The sequence below is a fragment of the Macaca nemestrina genome, unplaced genomic scaffold (genome assembly GCF_043159975.1).
Source record: "Macaca nemestrina isolate mMacNem1 unplaced genomic scaffold, mMacNem.hap1 Scaffold_86, whole genome shotgun sequence".
In the NCBI taxonomy this organism is placed as follows: Eukaryota; Metazoa; Chordata; class Mammalia; order Primates; family Cercopithecidae; genus Macaca; species Macaca nemestrina.
In genome coordinates, this window is record NW_027257877.1 from 117,770 (window position 1) to 135,333 (window position 17,564).

At 45.5% G+C, this 17,564-nt stretch overlaps 1 protein-coding gene across 3 annotated transcripts in view; it reads left to right on the forward strand.

Moving 5' to 3' along the window:
* LOC139361654 (disco-interacting protein 2 homolog C-like) overlaps positions 1 to 16,533 on the forward strand; it is a 117,108-nt gene extending 100,575 nt beyond the window's left edge. The window contains exons 3-6 of one of the 3 annotated variants that reach the window (XM_071090384.1): positions 484 to 693; positions 3,204 to 3,338; positions 13,543 to 13,601; positions 14,879 to 14,895. In XM_071090384.1, coding sequence (XP_070946485.1) covers positions 484 to 693; positions 3,204 to 3,338; positions 13,543 to 13,601 — 404 coding nt within the window. In that variant the 3' untranslated portion in view covers positions 14,879 to 14,895. Of the gene's footprint in view, positions 1 to 483; positions 694 to 3,203; positions 3,339 to 4,640; positions 5,046 to 13,542 lie in introns of those variants that run through there. The other 2 variants (XM_071090385.1, XM_071090383.1) reach the window with 2 other exon arrangements.
* Positions 16,534 to 17,564: the final 1,031 nt, after the last annotated feature.

Below are 17,564 nucleotides of genomic sequence, written 5' to 3' on the forward strand. Positions count from 1 at the left end.
ACTAACACACAGATGCAAAAATCACCTGCAAGGGTATATAACACAAACACCAACGTAGAAATAAATCAGAGCCCAGAAGAGCATCTCAGGACTAACCAGGGCTAAACATAGTCACACTGAGACTCCTGAGAGCCGCACAGGCCCTCCGCCTCCCCTTGCCCTCTCTCTTTCTGACTGACACAAGAAAACACTTGGTTTCTTCCCAAACTGCTGTGTAGAGGAAATGTGTCAGTGCATCTTTGAGATGACAGTATCAAACATCTTATAGCATGTTTGTATAAGGTGCTTTAGAAGAAAAATTCATTATGCTAAAATAAATGGCTCATTATCTGAAAAGTGGTTTAAATTCTCAAGAGTGTCTACGGCAAAAAGTCATTAAACAACTGTTCAGACTTGGGTGAAGTAGATCTGTGTTGGAGGGACTGAGATTGTGGTGCATGTTTTTGCTGCAATATGCAGCAAATCGCCTTTCTTCTTACACAGATACCTCTTCTGGCTCCGAAGATGAAGGCTCATTGCAGGGGGACTCCCAGGGCACCCCGACCTCCAGCCAGGGCAGCATCAACATGGAGCACTGGATCAGTCAGGCCATCCACGGCTCCACCACGTCCACCACCTCCTCGTCCTCTACGCAGAGCGGGGACAGCAGAGCTGCCAACAGGGTGGCGGATGTCATGGCCCAGACCCACATGGGTGAGCACGCTTCACAGTGTCTTTCTGTGCCTGTTGTCTAAATGCCTTTGCGTGTGCACGTTTTTCTCTGTTTGCATCGTGGCTGTGGAATCCCTTAGTGGAAAGAGCGCAGAGCCCCTCTGGCCCCTGGGGTGCTTTGGTTGGATTGTTTCCGGAAGATGCTTTACTGCTTCTCATGCCCAGGTCCCTCCCACAGCTGGAATTCCAGGGGCCTTATTACTGGGGAATCCCGCAGCCATATCCGAATTCCAGGGGCCTTCTGCTTATAAGTCCTTTTGTGTTCCTGGGGAATCCTGCAGCCATATCCGCTTCCAACTTTTCTTCTCACTTATGCTTCTGCGTGAAACCTTAACAGTCCCAGTCAACAGGACAGGGTTTTAAAGTGTGCTTCTCCTGACCACGGGAGTCATTTAAGGAAATGAGGGCTTTAAGCACGGCCGCTTTACGCTGCTGTCTGCCACAGGTGTTCAGATTTCTTGGGCGTGGCGCACTGTTTTGTGTAGGTTCTATGACAAGGGAGATCCTCTGTATTAGAAAAAGAACGAAGTTAGGATCACTGCCCCACAACGTTTGAAGATGTCGTGGAAAAGGAGTGAAGTGAGAATTAATAGAGGTAGAGTCGACGCGTGGGGGAGCCACGATGAGCCTCGCGTCGCTCTGCCTTTGAATGGTTCAGGAGTAAATGTTTTCCATCAAGTATGGGACTTGGGTTGAATAGGATTTGGTGTGTGTCTCTATTAAAGCAGTAACCGGAGACGACTGTGTACCACGTCGCCGATAACGGAGCACGAGCCACAGGCTCAGACCCTCCCGGCACCAGCTACCACAGGAAAGCCTGATCTCTGCAAAACCCTCAGTGGGAAGCAGGTGGACGTCATGTGTGATCAGATAGCCCACAGACACCCCAGAACCCCAGAATGTTCACTTCTAGATCACTGACTCCTTGACACCCAGAGGCGTTTAGGATTGACTTGGGTCCCAGCCCCTTCGGTGCTCACTGACACTGAAAGCGTCAGCTGTTTTCTGTCTGGAACAGGAGTTTGCTGTCAGGAGAGCTGGGTCTGTCTCACTTTTCCCAATAACTGCTGCTGGGATCTTGAAGTCCCTTCTCCTGCTTTAGGCTTTGAGTGAGGGGAAAAAAATTGAAAAAAATAATTTTTCTCTCTCAACTGTTGTGAGTATAAAGGAGAAAACAGAAATACTCTTTAAAAGTTTGCGAAGTAGTACTCAAATGAAAAGCAGTATTAAACTTCAGTTTGACACAGTTTCAGGAACATGTACACTCGTTTATGTGAATTAATAGCCCTACTTGAAATCACAGTAGGCTAAACATTGAACAGAAATGTGTGACTGTTACATATTTTTCCATAATAAAATTCCATGTGTATATTGGATCGCAGGATAGTGGCCGAGGCTCTGCCAGACGAGAACGGGGAGGCCAGACACCACCTCTGCCACTTGGTGGAAGCATTTGTATCCTCAGATCTTATTCAATTTTAAGAAAATGCACAGAATCTTACCAAGGAAAACACATATTTTTGAATAAATGAATCACTGCACTTGGGCCTCCCTTTGTGGGTTTACCCTTTCAATACTGGAGGAAGTTTTAGTACAAAGAATTAATGTATCCAAACTATGAGGGGCTCCTAACTCACGTACATCAGGGCTCAGTGTGACCCAAATGTAACTCTAGGGTGATCGCGTTCCGGTAATTTCTAATTGGGCACAAAGATAATCCTCCTAGACTATCTGGAAATTTTCTATAAGTTTGGGAATTTTTTGGAAAAGCCGGCCGGGGGTGGCGGCTGGAAAAGCCGTGACAAAATAATGAAACTTGAAGAGGAGAAATATTTTGTGTGGCAAAAGAAGAGAAGTAAAAAGTCAGATGTGCATTTGACCTTCTGAGATAATCAGAAGCCTGTGAATGAGAACTTAGCATCTGTGACCACGTGTGCGTGTGAGTGTTCTAAGGAGTCCAGTCACAACATAGTCACACTGGCCAACCCCCCCCCCAGACCCTACATGGTCATAGCCATTACTATTCCCATTTGATGAAGAAACTGAGGCATGGAGAGCTTAAGGGACATCCCCAAATCCCCAGAAGTTTCCAGAGCTGGGTTTCCATTTCCAGGCCCTGGGCTCCAAAGCGCGAGTAAAGCCCTGGGCTGTGTGGACGGTGGCCGACAGGAAACGGGACCCTTCCATGAACACACACACGCTTCCTGGCACCCTGCCATTGCCGGTCTAACGTTATTCTAGTTAAAACGCCGCTGACGTGGCTCCTATTAGGAAATTGAGGTTTCACTAAACTCTGCTCCATTTTCGGCAACATGAGTTATGCTGGGGTCCCCCTTTGTGCCGGATGTGTGTGGCAGACGTGGCTGAGATCGGCTTTGGCTTCTCACGGCACCCCCAGACCGCGCTCCGGTCTCTTCCTGAGCTATGGCTTGCTCAACCTGCAGAACAAACGCCACAACCACCAGAAACACTCATGATGTGCTTCTTTACAGATAATCATTCTGCACCTCCTGATGTAACCACGTACACCTCAGAGCACTCCATACAGATGGAGCGACCACAGGGTTCCACGGGGTCCCGGACAGCGCCCAAGTACTGCAACGCCGAGCTCATGGAGACCGGGAATGGTACGTCCCAAAGCAGAGATGTGTTTTTTTTCTGGGAAACGGTTTGTGCTGATGTCCCGTTCTGTGCCCGTGACTGGGTGTGTTTCTTCCTGGGGTACAATCTGCTGCCATTTTATCTGCTGAATAACTAACAGTGGTTCAGCAACTGAGAAATTCTTGCACAGGTGTTAAGACCGTGAACAGTCACTTAGAAAAGCAAGAAGAAGTTAAATGTACAACAGAATTACTGTCAGATGGGCCGGTATGTTGCTTTAGACTTCGGAGGAAAGAGGGTCTTTTTATCCATGTTGGACAGAGATGTCAGCGACTTGGTAACAGGCTGTGGCCGAGGGCTGCTTCTTCCTTCCTGTGGCCTGGTCTTGTTATGTTCTGATTACAGCGGCGGTTTGTATCACCTAGCCGCTGTTCTATTTAAGTCTTAGTCCTTCCCCGGAGTCATAAAAGTCAGTGTAGAACCTAGCAGTGAATGAAATACAATGCCCCCGTGTGAAGCCTCATCGAGCAGCCTTGGAATGGCATACTCTTGCAGTGCACGGGACTCGCAGGCGGACAAGGAGGCCTCTCCGAACCCCAACAGGTAGACAGGGAGGACTATCGGAGCCGCGACAAGCACAGTGGACAGGGAGGCCTGTGTGGACACAGTGGACAGGCACAGTGGCCAGGGAGGACAGCGTGGTTGTGTGGATCCACAGGACACTGTGGCGTCCAAGCACGCGCTCCCAGAGGAGAGGACCCTGTGGGAGCTGATGCTGGGAGCAGGCTGAGATTCCAGCGAGTAAGACTCCCTGTGACGTGCACAGCTGCCATCTGCGCAGCAGCTCCTGATGCCAAGATGGTCGTGCGATAAATGCACAAAGCACATCTCCAGCAAAAAGCCGCCGAGTGTCCACATCCAGGATATCCACCGAGGTGGCTTTTTAGTGTTAATACGATGAATGTGAGCAGCAGGTGGTCTGCTTTCTGGGTATGTGTGACTGTGCCACTGCAGTTTTGTTCTCATGTCTTGATGAGCATGAACGGTTCCTGACGAGGGTAGGTAAGGATGCTGTGACCTGAGACTCTGCAGTATTGTAGCTTGAGGAACCAAGGAGTTTTTCTGTCTTGCAAACCTGTCAGGGAGGATGTTCCAGGCTGGTGACTGCTCCATGAGGTATTCAGAGATCCAGGTTCCTTTCAGACTCCTGCTCTGTGTTCCCACGGACACGGCTGTCCTTGCTGTGGTTGGGACTGGGTGATTGCCATGCTGGCGGGGGAGGGTTAAGGCGAGAGTGGCCATGATTTACCTAATCTACATAATGACAGGGAGCCTGGGAGTAAAGTGTAGCCATGGCCTGGAGGATGGATGATGGATGTTGGTGAACGACTGGCTGCACTCACCGCAGATGGCCCCAGGGATGGGAAGGACGACTGATTATGCCATTCAATGGTACCTGGTTCTTTCAGATTTGGCTTCCTTATGGATTTTCTGCTGTAAAGAGGAGAGAGCCTGTGGTTCTAGGCCAAACATTTCACTCATCTCGTAGCATCTTGTATCCCTTAGCCAACATTTTTGTCAAGTTTCAGAAGTCCTATCAAACTGGCAAGCATTTCTCAGTTTGGTTTAATCATTGGATTTTATATCTGTGTCTGCATGTCTATTTTACATCTATGTGGTTATTTGACACTCTGTAGTACCTTTGTAATAGGTTCTATTTGGTGGAAGTTACTCTCAACAAACCTTGCTGCTACTTGAATTTTCAAGGTTGCAAGTAGAAAGGAGGGAATAAAAACCACATCTTCTCTAATATTAAAATTTGTTGTTCCTCAAATCACACCAGAAGTACAGATACTACAAATTATAAAAGCAGTCAGAATCAAGGTTAAGAGATTTCTGGGTGATTCTGGCTGATCAGCAGTATTTGCTGAGGTGTGTGCAGCAGAGCAACATGCCAAGAAGCCCGGCACGGGGGAGAGTTGGAAGGCCAGGCTGTGACTTCGGAGGTGCTGTTGCCTCAGGAAGAGGAGCTAGATGTAGAGAGGATAAATGGCCACAGGTGTGACCACCGCCGTCCTTGCCGCGGTCCGGGGGCCTTTGTATGGGGCCCTTTGTGAGCTGAGTTATGAACCAGATGAAGGCTGTGCAGGCGTGTGAGAATCCAGGCCAGACTCGATGGGTGGAGGCTTGGCAGAGGTGAGGGGCCAGACAGCCTCGCTAAATGTGCAGTGGGTCACTGCAGACAGTGCCCATCAGTCACCAGACAGACCGGCTTGATCTTCAGCCCCCATGGCAGCTGCCTCTACCTGTCTGCCTCCACCTTCTGAGTCCTATAGGCGTCGCAAATGTGTGGTTTTTAAACAGATTTGGATGAGTTGTTTTCTGCACAACACACTTTGACAGACGGAGGCTGGTTCTCCACAGTGGCACCAGGGACTTGGCAGGGACTGGTGGGACAGAGCCTCAGAGCACAGCACCAGCTCCCTGGGCGAAGACGGTGCCTGTGGGACGGAAGAAAGAAGAGGCACACAGTGCTGAGGCGTGAACTCTAGTTTGCTCTTAGACATGACACACATGCCTTCTGGAAGTTTGCATGAAGCACTGCTAAAGCCACCAGTGCGGACAGGTCCTTAGATCAGGAGACTCAGAACACAGTTGTATTTGAAATCCTTCACATGCTGCAGTCTCTTCAAAGAGGACTACAAGTCATCTCTAATAATGTTGTAAAATTAATTTTTTATTAAGTGCCATGGCTTTTTTTTTTTTTGGTGGGGTAGGGCCGGTGTGTGACAGTAAAACAATAGATGCAGTGACACAGCTGGTGGGTGTTGGTTCTGGGCCCCAGTTGGGCAGTTGTATGAAAAGAAACCGAAAAGTCTCTACAGTGGTATGAACTGAAACACCTGGATTATGTGTTTTCATGTATTTGACATAAATGCACACATTCGTACACTAAACACATATTTTTCTATATGTAATAAAATTCACACCTTTAAATAGTTAACATATATTTTATTTTAGGACCTCCCCCATGATGTGAAGACTAATAGCCACTCCCTCTCCCCCCCCGGATATTAAGAGCCACATCGCAGGGCAGTGAGGCACCCCCCGCGAGGTGGGGACTAATCGCCACCCCCTCTCCCCCTCTGGCTATTAGAAGTCACCTCGCAGGGGGGTGAGGCACCCCCCACAAGGTGGGGACTAATAGCCACCCCTTCTCCTCCCGCTGGCTATTAGGGGCCATGGTGGACTCACAGCCTGTTTGATATTGTGAGTAATATCATCTCCCCCTCTGGAAATTATGAACTCTTTCACAGATGGGTGTATACTCTGTGTGTACACCGTCAGAGGGTGTACACCCGTCTGTATTGGGAGTAATATCATCCTCTTCCTCCCTGAATGTTAAGAAGAATATCCCAGGATTGTTTCTACTCCCTGCATTATTGGGTGTCATATCCTCCTCTCCCACGTGGAAATGAGAAACAATATCACTGGGGGCGTGTACACCTTCTGTAACATTTAAAGTAATATCATCCCCTTCCCTCCAGGATCATGGGAACAATATCCTGGGGGGTGTACACTTTCTGCCATATAGGTCATAATATCATCCCTCCCACCTTGAAACATTATGAAGGACCATCTCACACGGGGTGTACAACCCTTGGTGCGATATTGGGAATGCAATTATCCTTTTCCCGGCATATTTGGAAAAATATCAGAGTGAGTGTACCCCTCCTGCCATATAAGGATTACTATCCTCTTCTTCCTTTCTGGATATTAGAAAGAAGATCACACGTGGGTTTGCACTTTCTTCGATATCTGGAGTCATGTCATCCTCTCTTGTCTTGAATGGCAAGAACAATGCCTTGGGGGGGATGTACACACCCTGTCATATTGGGAGTAATATTACACTCTCCCCTCCTTGATAATTAGGAACAACATCCCATGCTCTCTGTCCCTGGATATTAGGAACAACATCACAGGTAGGTGTACACCCCCTGTGGTATTAGGAGTAATAATATGATTATTGAACATCCATGATTGATATTAACAATTATCAATGATACTATTAATAGGATACCGTTATTATGGATAATTATTTTAAATATATGATTATGCATGCTTAAAATAATTGTTAATATTGTTTTATTACCATCACTTAGTATTAAGTAACATTAATTGCTGATATCATTATTTTATTAATGGTGATATTACTATTGATTATTAATGCTAATCATTAACATTTTTAACTAGTATATTACTATCTTTATTGTGATTATTAATATTGATGATTACTCTTAATTTTTCTTATACTTATTAATAATTAATAGACTTGTTCGTGATATCCGGCGGGGAGAGGATGATATCACTCCCAATATCGAAGAAAGTGTACACCCCACTATGATGTTATTCCTAACAGCCAGGGGGTAGAGGATGACATTATTGAAACTATGGCAGTGGGTGTACATCCCTTCGGTCGTCTTGTTCCTTATATCCTGGGTGGGAGAGGATGATACGACTCCCAATATGGCAGGGGGCATAGACCTCCCCCGTGATATTGTCCCTAACATCCAAAGGTGGAGAGGATGATATTTCTTCTGATTTCACAGGGGGTGTACACCACCCCTATGATATGGTTCCTAATATCCAGGGGGTGAGAGGATGATATTAGTCTCCATATTGCAGGAGGTGTACACTCCCTAGTGATATTGTTCCTAATATCCAGGGAGGGAGAGGATGATATCACTCCCAATATCGCAGGTTCCCTCTATCCTGGGAGGGAGACGATGATACTAGTGGCAATATCGCAGAGGGTGTACACACCCACTGTGATACTGTTTCGAATATCCAGAGGGAGAGAAAATGATATGACTCCCAATATCACAGGGGGTGTACATCCTCCTGTGATATTGTTTCTTACATTCAGGGAGAGAGGATGATATTACTCCCAATATCACAGGGGTTGTACACACCTCCTGCGATATTGTTCCTAATATCCTGAAGGGGAGAGCATATTACTCTCAATATGGCAAGGGGCGTATACTTCTTTTGTAATATTGTTCTTAATATCCGTGATGGGAGAGGATGATATGACTCCCAATATCGCAAGAAATGTACAGCTGCCTGTGATAGAGTTCCTAACATCTAGGTGGGGAGAGGATGATATTACTGCCCATATCTCACGAGTTGTAAAACCCCTTCGATATTTTGCCTACAATCCTGAGGGGAGAGGATATTATTCCCGATAACGAAGAAGGTATACACTCCCCTGTGACACTATGCCCAATATCCACATTGGGAGACGATGACATTACGCCCAATATCACAGGGGATGTACACCCACCCTGGGATATTGTTCCTTGTATTGAGAGAGGGAGAAGATGCTATTGCTCCCAGTAACGCAGGGGCTGTGGCTGTACACCCCTCCTGTGACATTGTTCTTAATATCCTAGGGAAGAGACGATGATACTACACCCAATATTTCATGGGCTGTACAGTGTCCGCTCAGAGATGTGTGGGGCTCTCTTACACAGGTAACTCCTTCTCTAACTTTAGCCACATGCTGGTCATCCAGGGGCCTCCTAAAATCCAGGAGCATAAAACCAAGTGGAATTTCTGAGAACCAAAGATGGTACATGGCTCTGGTTGGGCTGCCACAGGCAGTTTTGTGAAAAGACAGATGTATTTCTCATAGTCCTGGAGTCTGGAGGTCCAAGGTCAAGGTGAGTTCAGGACTGGCTCCTCCTAAGGCATCTCTCCTTGACTGTCAGATGGCATCTTCTCTTGTGTTCTCGTGCGGTTGTCCCTCTATAGATGTCTGTGTCCTGATCTCTTCTTACAAGGGCATCAGTTCTAATGACTTCGTTACCTTAATCACCTCTTTAAAAGGCCTATCTCCACATACAGACACATTCTGAGGTCCTTGATTAGGACTACAACCTGGGAATCTTGGTGTATGCAATTAAACCTGAAGCAGATGGGGTCTTATAACCTGTGTCACCCAAGCTCATGCCAGAGCCCCATGAGGTAGCCCCAGGTCCCCCCTTTGATATGGTTTAGCTGTGTCCCCAACAAAATCCTGTCTTAAATTCTCGTGTGTTGTGGGAGGATGGAAGTGACAATTTGACAGCAGAGAAGACAATTGCTCCCAGGGAGGAGAGAGGGGACCCCAGACCTCCGAAGTTTGGAGGGTCCCAGGCCCTGGGCAGAGCAGGCAGCCCCACCCCTGTGACACCCCTGACGATGGCTCAGGAGTCGGAAAAGGTGGAATCATATGTAGAGGCTGGTTGGGGAGATAGGAAGTTGTCGAATGAGTTTTTAAATATTTCCATCAAAATTCTTACTGCACCCTTGGTGTTGGTGGGGACCAGTGGCTTCTCCATGTGCCTGGCTTCTTCCTGGCTCTGACTCTGGGAGCCTGGCCTGGCCTAGGGCTGCTGGTTGGATTCATTGCTGGCAGCAAGTGGAAGGTGGAGGAGGGAGAGGAGCTGTCCTCACTCCTCTCTTACTCATGCCTGTCCACGTTAGCAGCCCCTCCCCAGGCGTCCCTTGCCCATGATCTGGGGAGTGCTATTCTCACTTCCCTTGGGCCCTGCCCACCGATCTCCAAAGAATCCCGTCAGTGACTCCTTTTAATCACCTCTTTGCCTGTGACAAAGTCTTCTGGGACCTCCTGACTGATACAAGGGGAAGCCTGGCTATCTGTGCAACTTGTAAAAGTGAAGTGAGTCATTCACACTGACATGTATCTACAAGTCACACAGCTTTGCAACTGGAGTGACTTTAAGCTCATCTAACCAAACCTTCCATGACAGATGAGTACACCCAGAATCATAGGATAGAAGTGACTTGCTCCCATCTGCGTCGGCCACGCTGAGACTCAATCGCGGAGTCTAGCAAAGCACACTTCGTCCTCCCTTAGAAGGAAGATCCTGCCCGCACGGCTCACCTCCACCTACCCTAGGTCTCCCCCACCCTCCCTTAGAGGGAAGCTCCTGCCAGCGTGGCTCACCTCCACCTACTCTAGGTCTCCCCCACCCTCCCTTAGAAGGAAGGTCCTGCCAGTATGGCTCACCTCCACCTACCCTAGGTCTCCCCCACCTTTCCTTAGCAGGAAGGTCTTGCTGGCATGGCTCACCTCCACGTACCCTAGGTCTCCCCACCCTCCCTTAGAAGGAAGGTCCTGCCAGCATGGCTCACCTCCACCTACTCTGGGTTTCCCCCACCCTCCCTTAGAAGGAAGGTCTTAGAAGGCAGCACGGTTCACCTTCCCCTAACCTAGGTCTCCCCCACCCTCAGAGGGGAGTCTTTGGGTCAGTCAGAAGACTACTCCGGACATCTGTAAGAACAAATGGTTTCCAGCACAGTCCTTTCCTGGGGTCTGCATTTTCCCTCTGGGATGCTTGGAAGTTGAAGGGGTCAGGCAATTCAAGTTCTCCCCAGTATCTCAGGGGCCACTGACACACAGGAAAATGTGCTGCTCTGCTCGCTGTTTGGCTTTGATGGATGCAAATTTGTTCTAAATGAGCCTGACATTCATTAGCATGTAAACATATGTTACTGGTGGCGGCTCGCAGGGCCACATGCTGATGGATCTTGTGGGCTGTCCCCGTCGGACATCACCAGGCTGCCTGCGTCTGTGCTGCTTCTGGCTAAGGCTCCAGATGTTTTCGTGCACTGTGAAGTAGACATTTTAGCTACAGGGTTATGTTTTTTTCCACAAAAGAAACACAGACAAATCTGTGAAAAGAACTTGAGTTTATGTGCCGATCTACTGGAAGGAGACTCTTAGAATGTCAACTGCTCAGTGTCTGCTTTGACTCCCGGGCAGTTCTCTGTCCTGTGGCTCAGAGACTCTGTGGGGCTGAATTATACATTTGATTCCAGTTCTGCTCAATATTTCCCCACAAGTAGTGCTGTTGGTGCGACTGATGCCTTTAGAGATAGCTGCAGCAGGAACAGTCCAGAGAATAAAACACGCTATGCTAAAATATTTTGAGCTGAAGGCAATTAAGAAGCGCTCTGGCCTTCCCTCCATTTTCTGAAAAGCACACAACATAATCATATTATACAAAGACAAAAGTGCCCTTTCTCCCCTCTCTGCCAGAAAGGACGCAGGTCAATCTCTGTAGACAACTTCAGACCCTTATTCAGGAAACAGCACCAGAGGAATTTACACAAAAAATCTATCATTTATTGGCCTTCCCACAATTTGTTGCCCCCAATGACCCAAAGTCCTTTTACTTTGTCTTGGCACTTCTAGAAACATTTATTATCCTTGTTGAAGATGTTATATAAAAGAAAGGTCTGAGCTGTCTCTTTGAGATTCCCTCATTCCCTGTGTATCTCCCATGTGTATATGAAATATACATGCTAATAAGCCTCCGTTTGCTTTTTTGGGGGTTCATCTGTCTTTTGTTATAGGAACCCCAACCAATGAAGCTAAGATGGGTGGAAGAAAAGATTACATTTTTCTCCGCTGTAGTAGCATTATTCTAGCAATAGCATTCTTTTTTTTTTTTTTTTGTAGATTTCTGTTGAATACACACACACACACACACACACACACACACACACACAGAGCAATGTAAAAAGAAAGAAGTGTGGGGAGTCCTGATGAAATTTTAAGTCCCAGAGATACCTAAATATGTTGAGAAGTTGTCTTTAAACATTGATTTTTTTCCCACATTTATTCTCATATTTTTGATATTTTTTTCTTCTGAGATACCATTTCTAGATTGTTTTCTCTACATTTCCTTGCAAGTCCGAGAGAGTATGCTGGTTAGTAGTGTGCCCAATGCACCACCTCTGTCCTTGTCAGTAAAGAAATGTAGTAATAGAGAGGGATGTGACAGTCACGCTACACAGAGATGGAAACACAGATATGAGGTAAATAAAAACACGTGAAAACCCAGCATTTCTGGAACTCTCACCTACTCCTGTGCCGATATTCATCCTTCAGCTCTGCCTCCATTCTTCCCTTCTTTTCTCATGCTATGGGGTCTGCTTTGGAAATGTTATCTACTTTCATTCTTCCAAAGTCAAGCTTCTAGCTTTGGTTGGAACTGCAGACCCATTTACTCATTCAGCAAATACTTTCTAAACACATGGATAGTCACTGAGAATACCGTGGTTCACCAACATGGCCGTGGCCCCTGCTCTCACGAACCTGCGGCCTGATGGGGAGAATGGGCACTAATATGACAATCACTCTAATGGGTTTCTGATGAAGAATTGAGGAAAGCGCACCAAAGAAAGGGAAGCGGGATTCTCTAAATTTATGCTGTAAAAGAATCTGGCGTATCTTGGGATGAGAGGTAGAAAACCGATGCATTCTGGAAAGTATGATCCCCTTGCAGTCTGGAGAGAAGTAGAGGTTGATTGTTGAGGGGGGTGGAGTGTAGGGACACCACGGTCTGAACAGAGATGGGGGTGCGTGCAGAATGCCTCTTGCAGCAGGAATCAGGCACGTTCAAGGAAGTAAACACGGGAGAAAGTGGCACAAGACAAGAATGAAGGCAGGCAGGCAGGGGCTGGGAGATGATGGTAGATGCTTTATTCTTTTAATAACAGCAATAGGATGCTGTTGAAAGCACTTGAGGGAGGTGGGGAAGTGGGTATGACATGTTTTGTGTTTGTAAAATTATCACATTGTCTTACCAAACTATACTCCCTATTTTTTATTTTTAAATTTTACTTTAAGTTCTTGGATACATGTGCAGGTCTGTTACATAGGTATACATGTGCCATGGTGGTTTGCTGCACCTGTCAACCCATCTAAGTTTTAAGCCCTGCATGCATGAAGTATTTGTCCTAATGCTCTCCCTCCTCTTGCCCCCACCCCCCAAGAGGCCCCCGTGTGTGTCGTTCCCCTCCCTGTGTCCATGTGATCTCATTGTACAACTCCCACTTATGAGAACATGTATGTGGTGGTTGGTTTTCTGTTCCTCTTTTAGTTTGCTGAGAATGATGGCTTCCAGCTTCATCCATGTCCCTGTAAAGGACAGGAACCCATTCTTTTTTATGGTTGCATAGTATTCCGTGGTATATACGTGCCACATTTTGTATATCCAGTGTATCATTGATGGGCACGAGATATCCTCTTAACATGTGATCCAGCAATTGCACTCTTCGGTATTTATCCAAAGGAGTTGAAAACTTGTGTTCACAGAAAAACCTGCACGTGGACATTTATAGAAGCTTTAATCATAATTGCTAATTTTATTCCAGCTTTATTCATAATTGCTCAAACTTGGAGGCAACGAAGAAACCAAAATGTTCTTCACTAGGTGAGTGGATAAATAACCTGTGATATATCCAAACAATGGAATATTCTTTAGCACTGAAAGGAAGTGAGCTGTCAAGCCATGAAAAGACACGTAGGAACTTTAAACATGCACGGCTACACAAAAGAGGCCCATCGGAAAAGACTAAATACCGTAAGCTTCCAACTAAAGGACATTCTGAAATACTGTAAGCTTCCAACTAAAGGACATTCCGAAAAAGGCCAGACTATGGAGTGAAAATATTCGTGGTTCTCAGGTGTTGGGAAGAGGGAGAGATGATAAGGTGAACACGGAGATTTTTAGGATTTTAGTGCAACTGCTCTGTACGATGCTATCACGGTGGACACATGTCATGACATATTTGTTCAAACCCATAGAACCAGCACCAAGACAGAGCCCTCATGTAACCTGTGGACTCTGGGTGACAATATGTCAATGTAGGTCCTTCCATTATTACAAATGCTCCTTCTGGGCAGGAGTGTTGTTAGTGGGGGAGGCTGTGCACGTGGGGGAAGGGAAGGCATATAGAAGGACTCTCTGCACCTTTCCCTCAATTTTTCTGTGAACGTGAAACTGCCTAAAAGATAAAGTGTGTTTTTAAAAAATAAAGGAAAAAAAGGAAACAAAAAGTCCTCAGAAAAATCAAAGGAGAAAATGATCACACTGGGTGCTTCAGGTCAAAATGGAAGAACAAGGGCTGTATTTACCATCCCACCTGATGACTTTTTTCTCACTGCTTTTCAGCATTATTTTTGGAGTCTAGTCAGTGCAATAAGGCAAGTTGAAATATATAAAATGCACCCTTATTAGAAAATAAGATTTAAAACTATCTGTATCTGCAGGTGACATGATCACCTGTGTGGAAAATCTGCTGAAATCACAAAAAGCCACTAAAACTAATAATAATAAATTACTTACTAATAAGTGAGTTTGGAAAGTTTGCAAGATACAAGCTAAACACATAAGCAATATTTATTTCTTCATACACTGGCAAAGAAATAATTGGAAATGGAAATTTACAAAGCAATCTTATTTATAGCACATCAAAACATGAAATCCTTCAGACTAAATCTGACAAAAGATGTGTAAGATCTATACACTGAAAAGCAGGCAGTGATGCTGAGATAAATTAAAGAACTAAATAAATGAAGTGATATACTCTGTTCATGGATCAGCAGGCTCAATATTGTTAAGATGTCAGTTCTGCGCTTGTGGATCAGAGGTTTAATGCAATTCCAATCAAAATCCCAGCATGATTTTATTTTTATTTTTATTTTCAGTAGAAATGAACTAGCGGATTCCAAAATATGTCCGGAAATTTAAAGAACCCAAAAGAGCTAAGGCAACTTGGAAAAAAACGGTGGAGGACTTACCTGAACTATAAAGATAGTGTGGTATTGCTATAATAAGAGAAAACTGGGTTAATGAAACCTCCTAGAGGGTCTAGTAATAATCTCACAAACACGTTACATATACATAGTGGATTTTTGAATAAAGGTTCAGAGACATTAAATTAGAGAAAGGACGATAATGATGATAGAAGGATTAAATACCGTAGGCCAAAAAGAGAAAAAAGAGCTCCTGTTAAATATCTTCACATTGTTGTCACTCATGCAATTCAATTCACATTTTGTGGGTCTAAAAGTTGAACAGACTTCTTCATTCTCTTTCCCCAATTCACTCCACAGAGATGCTGGTGTCTTTCAGTGGAACTTGGAAGTTTGCTATTCTTCTTAAAATGACTCTCTTAGATCCTGTTTATGCAAGAAGTTGTGGGACTGTAACTTACAAATACTGTTCTAAACCTTGGAATCACACGTTCCCCTTTTTCTCTACTTATCGTTTCTAATCAGTTTCCCATTTCCTCTTTCTTCTTCATATTTACACTGCATTCCTTTTAGTTCAGGCTCTTGTTACCCCACTTGATCTCTTGATGTGGTCACCTGAATGTCCTTCGTGTTCCAGCCTCCTGGAATCCTTCCTTCATGACCCTGCAGAACTGCCCTCCAGACCCGCAGGTGTGACCCGGAATCAAGGATCTCAAAGCCGAGTGGGATCTGAAAGGCTATCTAGACCAATCCTCCATTACAGACGTAAACCTTTTGATGACTTCACTTCAGAGCCCAAAATATTTGCACTGCAGGCAGAATCACCGAAATCACTTAATGTGATGTTCAGCTTTCCCGTGGTATTTTCCTCTCTGCATCTCCCTACTTTCGGTCAGCCATTTCTCACTCATGACACCGAACCCTTCGTTCACATCACATTATTGTTCTTCTCCACACACACTTATTTGTTTTCTGCCTGGGTTTTTTGTTACATTATTCCCTCTACTGGAAATACCATTTTGAAAGATCTGACTACAGAATTTTAACGTATTCCTCAGAATGACTCACATATCACATATTCGACCAAATGGCTGCAGATTCTGTCACCTCCTATCTTATCCTACGGCAACCTGGAGAACGTTCTTCTCTTAGCCAATAGGATTTATCATGGTCCTTCTTTATCTCAACAATAGTTTAGCAGGACTGAGAACTGGGAAGTAGATTTTTCTCCCAGGGGTGAGAACTGTCTTAGTTTAGCAGCTCTCCCTGGGTCTCCATTCTGGTTGTAGAAAAGCAGCCCATAGGGCACGGTGGGGAGGAGAAGGGGAATTAAGCTGTGTTACATGAAGATGGACAGTTGTGACCCGTACTCCGGGGTTGGGAGTTGAGGCCCCTAGGAAGGAGAAGCTGTAAGGATGAAGACGAGGCATAAAAAGTGATGGAGGCCGGGTGCGGTGACTCACGCCTGTAATCCCAGCACATTGGGAAGCCAACGTGGATGAATCACGAGGTCAAGAGTTCAAGACCAGTCTGACCAATATTGTGAACCCCTGTCTCTACCAAAAATACAAAAATTAGCTGGGTGTGGTGGCACATACCTGTAGTCCAGCTACTCGGGAGGCTGAGGCAGAAGAATCACTTGAACCTGGGAGATGGAGTTTGCAGTGAGCCAAGATCATGACACTGCACTCCAGCCTGAGTGACAGAGCGAGACTTCATCTCAAAAAAAAAAAAAAAAAAAAAAAAAAAAAAAAGATGCATAGTAACAAGACTGCCTGAGGAGAAGAGACAATCAGCAACCTTTTCCAGGGTGGGATGGCTGAAGACCCTTTAAGAACAAAGGTGTCTACTTTCCTTCTTTAGGATGCTCTATCGTGATTTAATGAACCCTCCCAATCTACTGTATTCAGTATTTGGCATGAGTCCATTTAGGGGAATTCTAGAAAACATAGCTGGCTGTTACCATCAGGTTAATGTAGATTGGGAGGTAGGGAAAAACCCCAGGAGACACGTAGGAAGGACAATACGTGAAAACAGAAGAAACTTGGAGTCAGCTCACCCTTCAAACAAAATCCAGTTTCCAGAAGACATTGTGAGGGCTGCTGGGTCTTCCTCGCCTGCAGATGGGGGATTCCAGATAATTATTATACTTGAATCTCACAGGATGGGGTGATCACCACCTGCTCTCAAATGGGATGAGTTACAATATCTTCTATCGGGAGGCGGTAAATAAGAGGTTAGGTACACGTCTGTAGTCATCACAATTTTGTCAAGATTGCTATTTTTACTTCCATGTCAGGAAAGATTCCAACATGTTTTAAAAGCTGCAAACTGAGCTGACTCCCATCCATGCTGTCATACCGACTTTGAGATTTCAATCCTCCTGAAGGCAGGAAACTTATTCCATTTGCTTTTATACCCTCCATAACACTAGTGAGCAAGTTTTGCTCAAAGGAACATGGAATATTTTGCTGACTCAAGGGGAAAAAGAAGAGACTTAAATGACACCATCACAAGTCAACTTTCAAGGAACAGAGACATATGTAGCATTAGCTGTCTCAGTCAAATCAACATAAACATGCACGTTTATCCTTTACATGGGGGTAAGACAGCAAACACAATTGAAAAAATGAGCCAA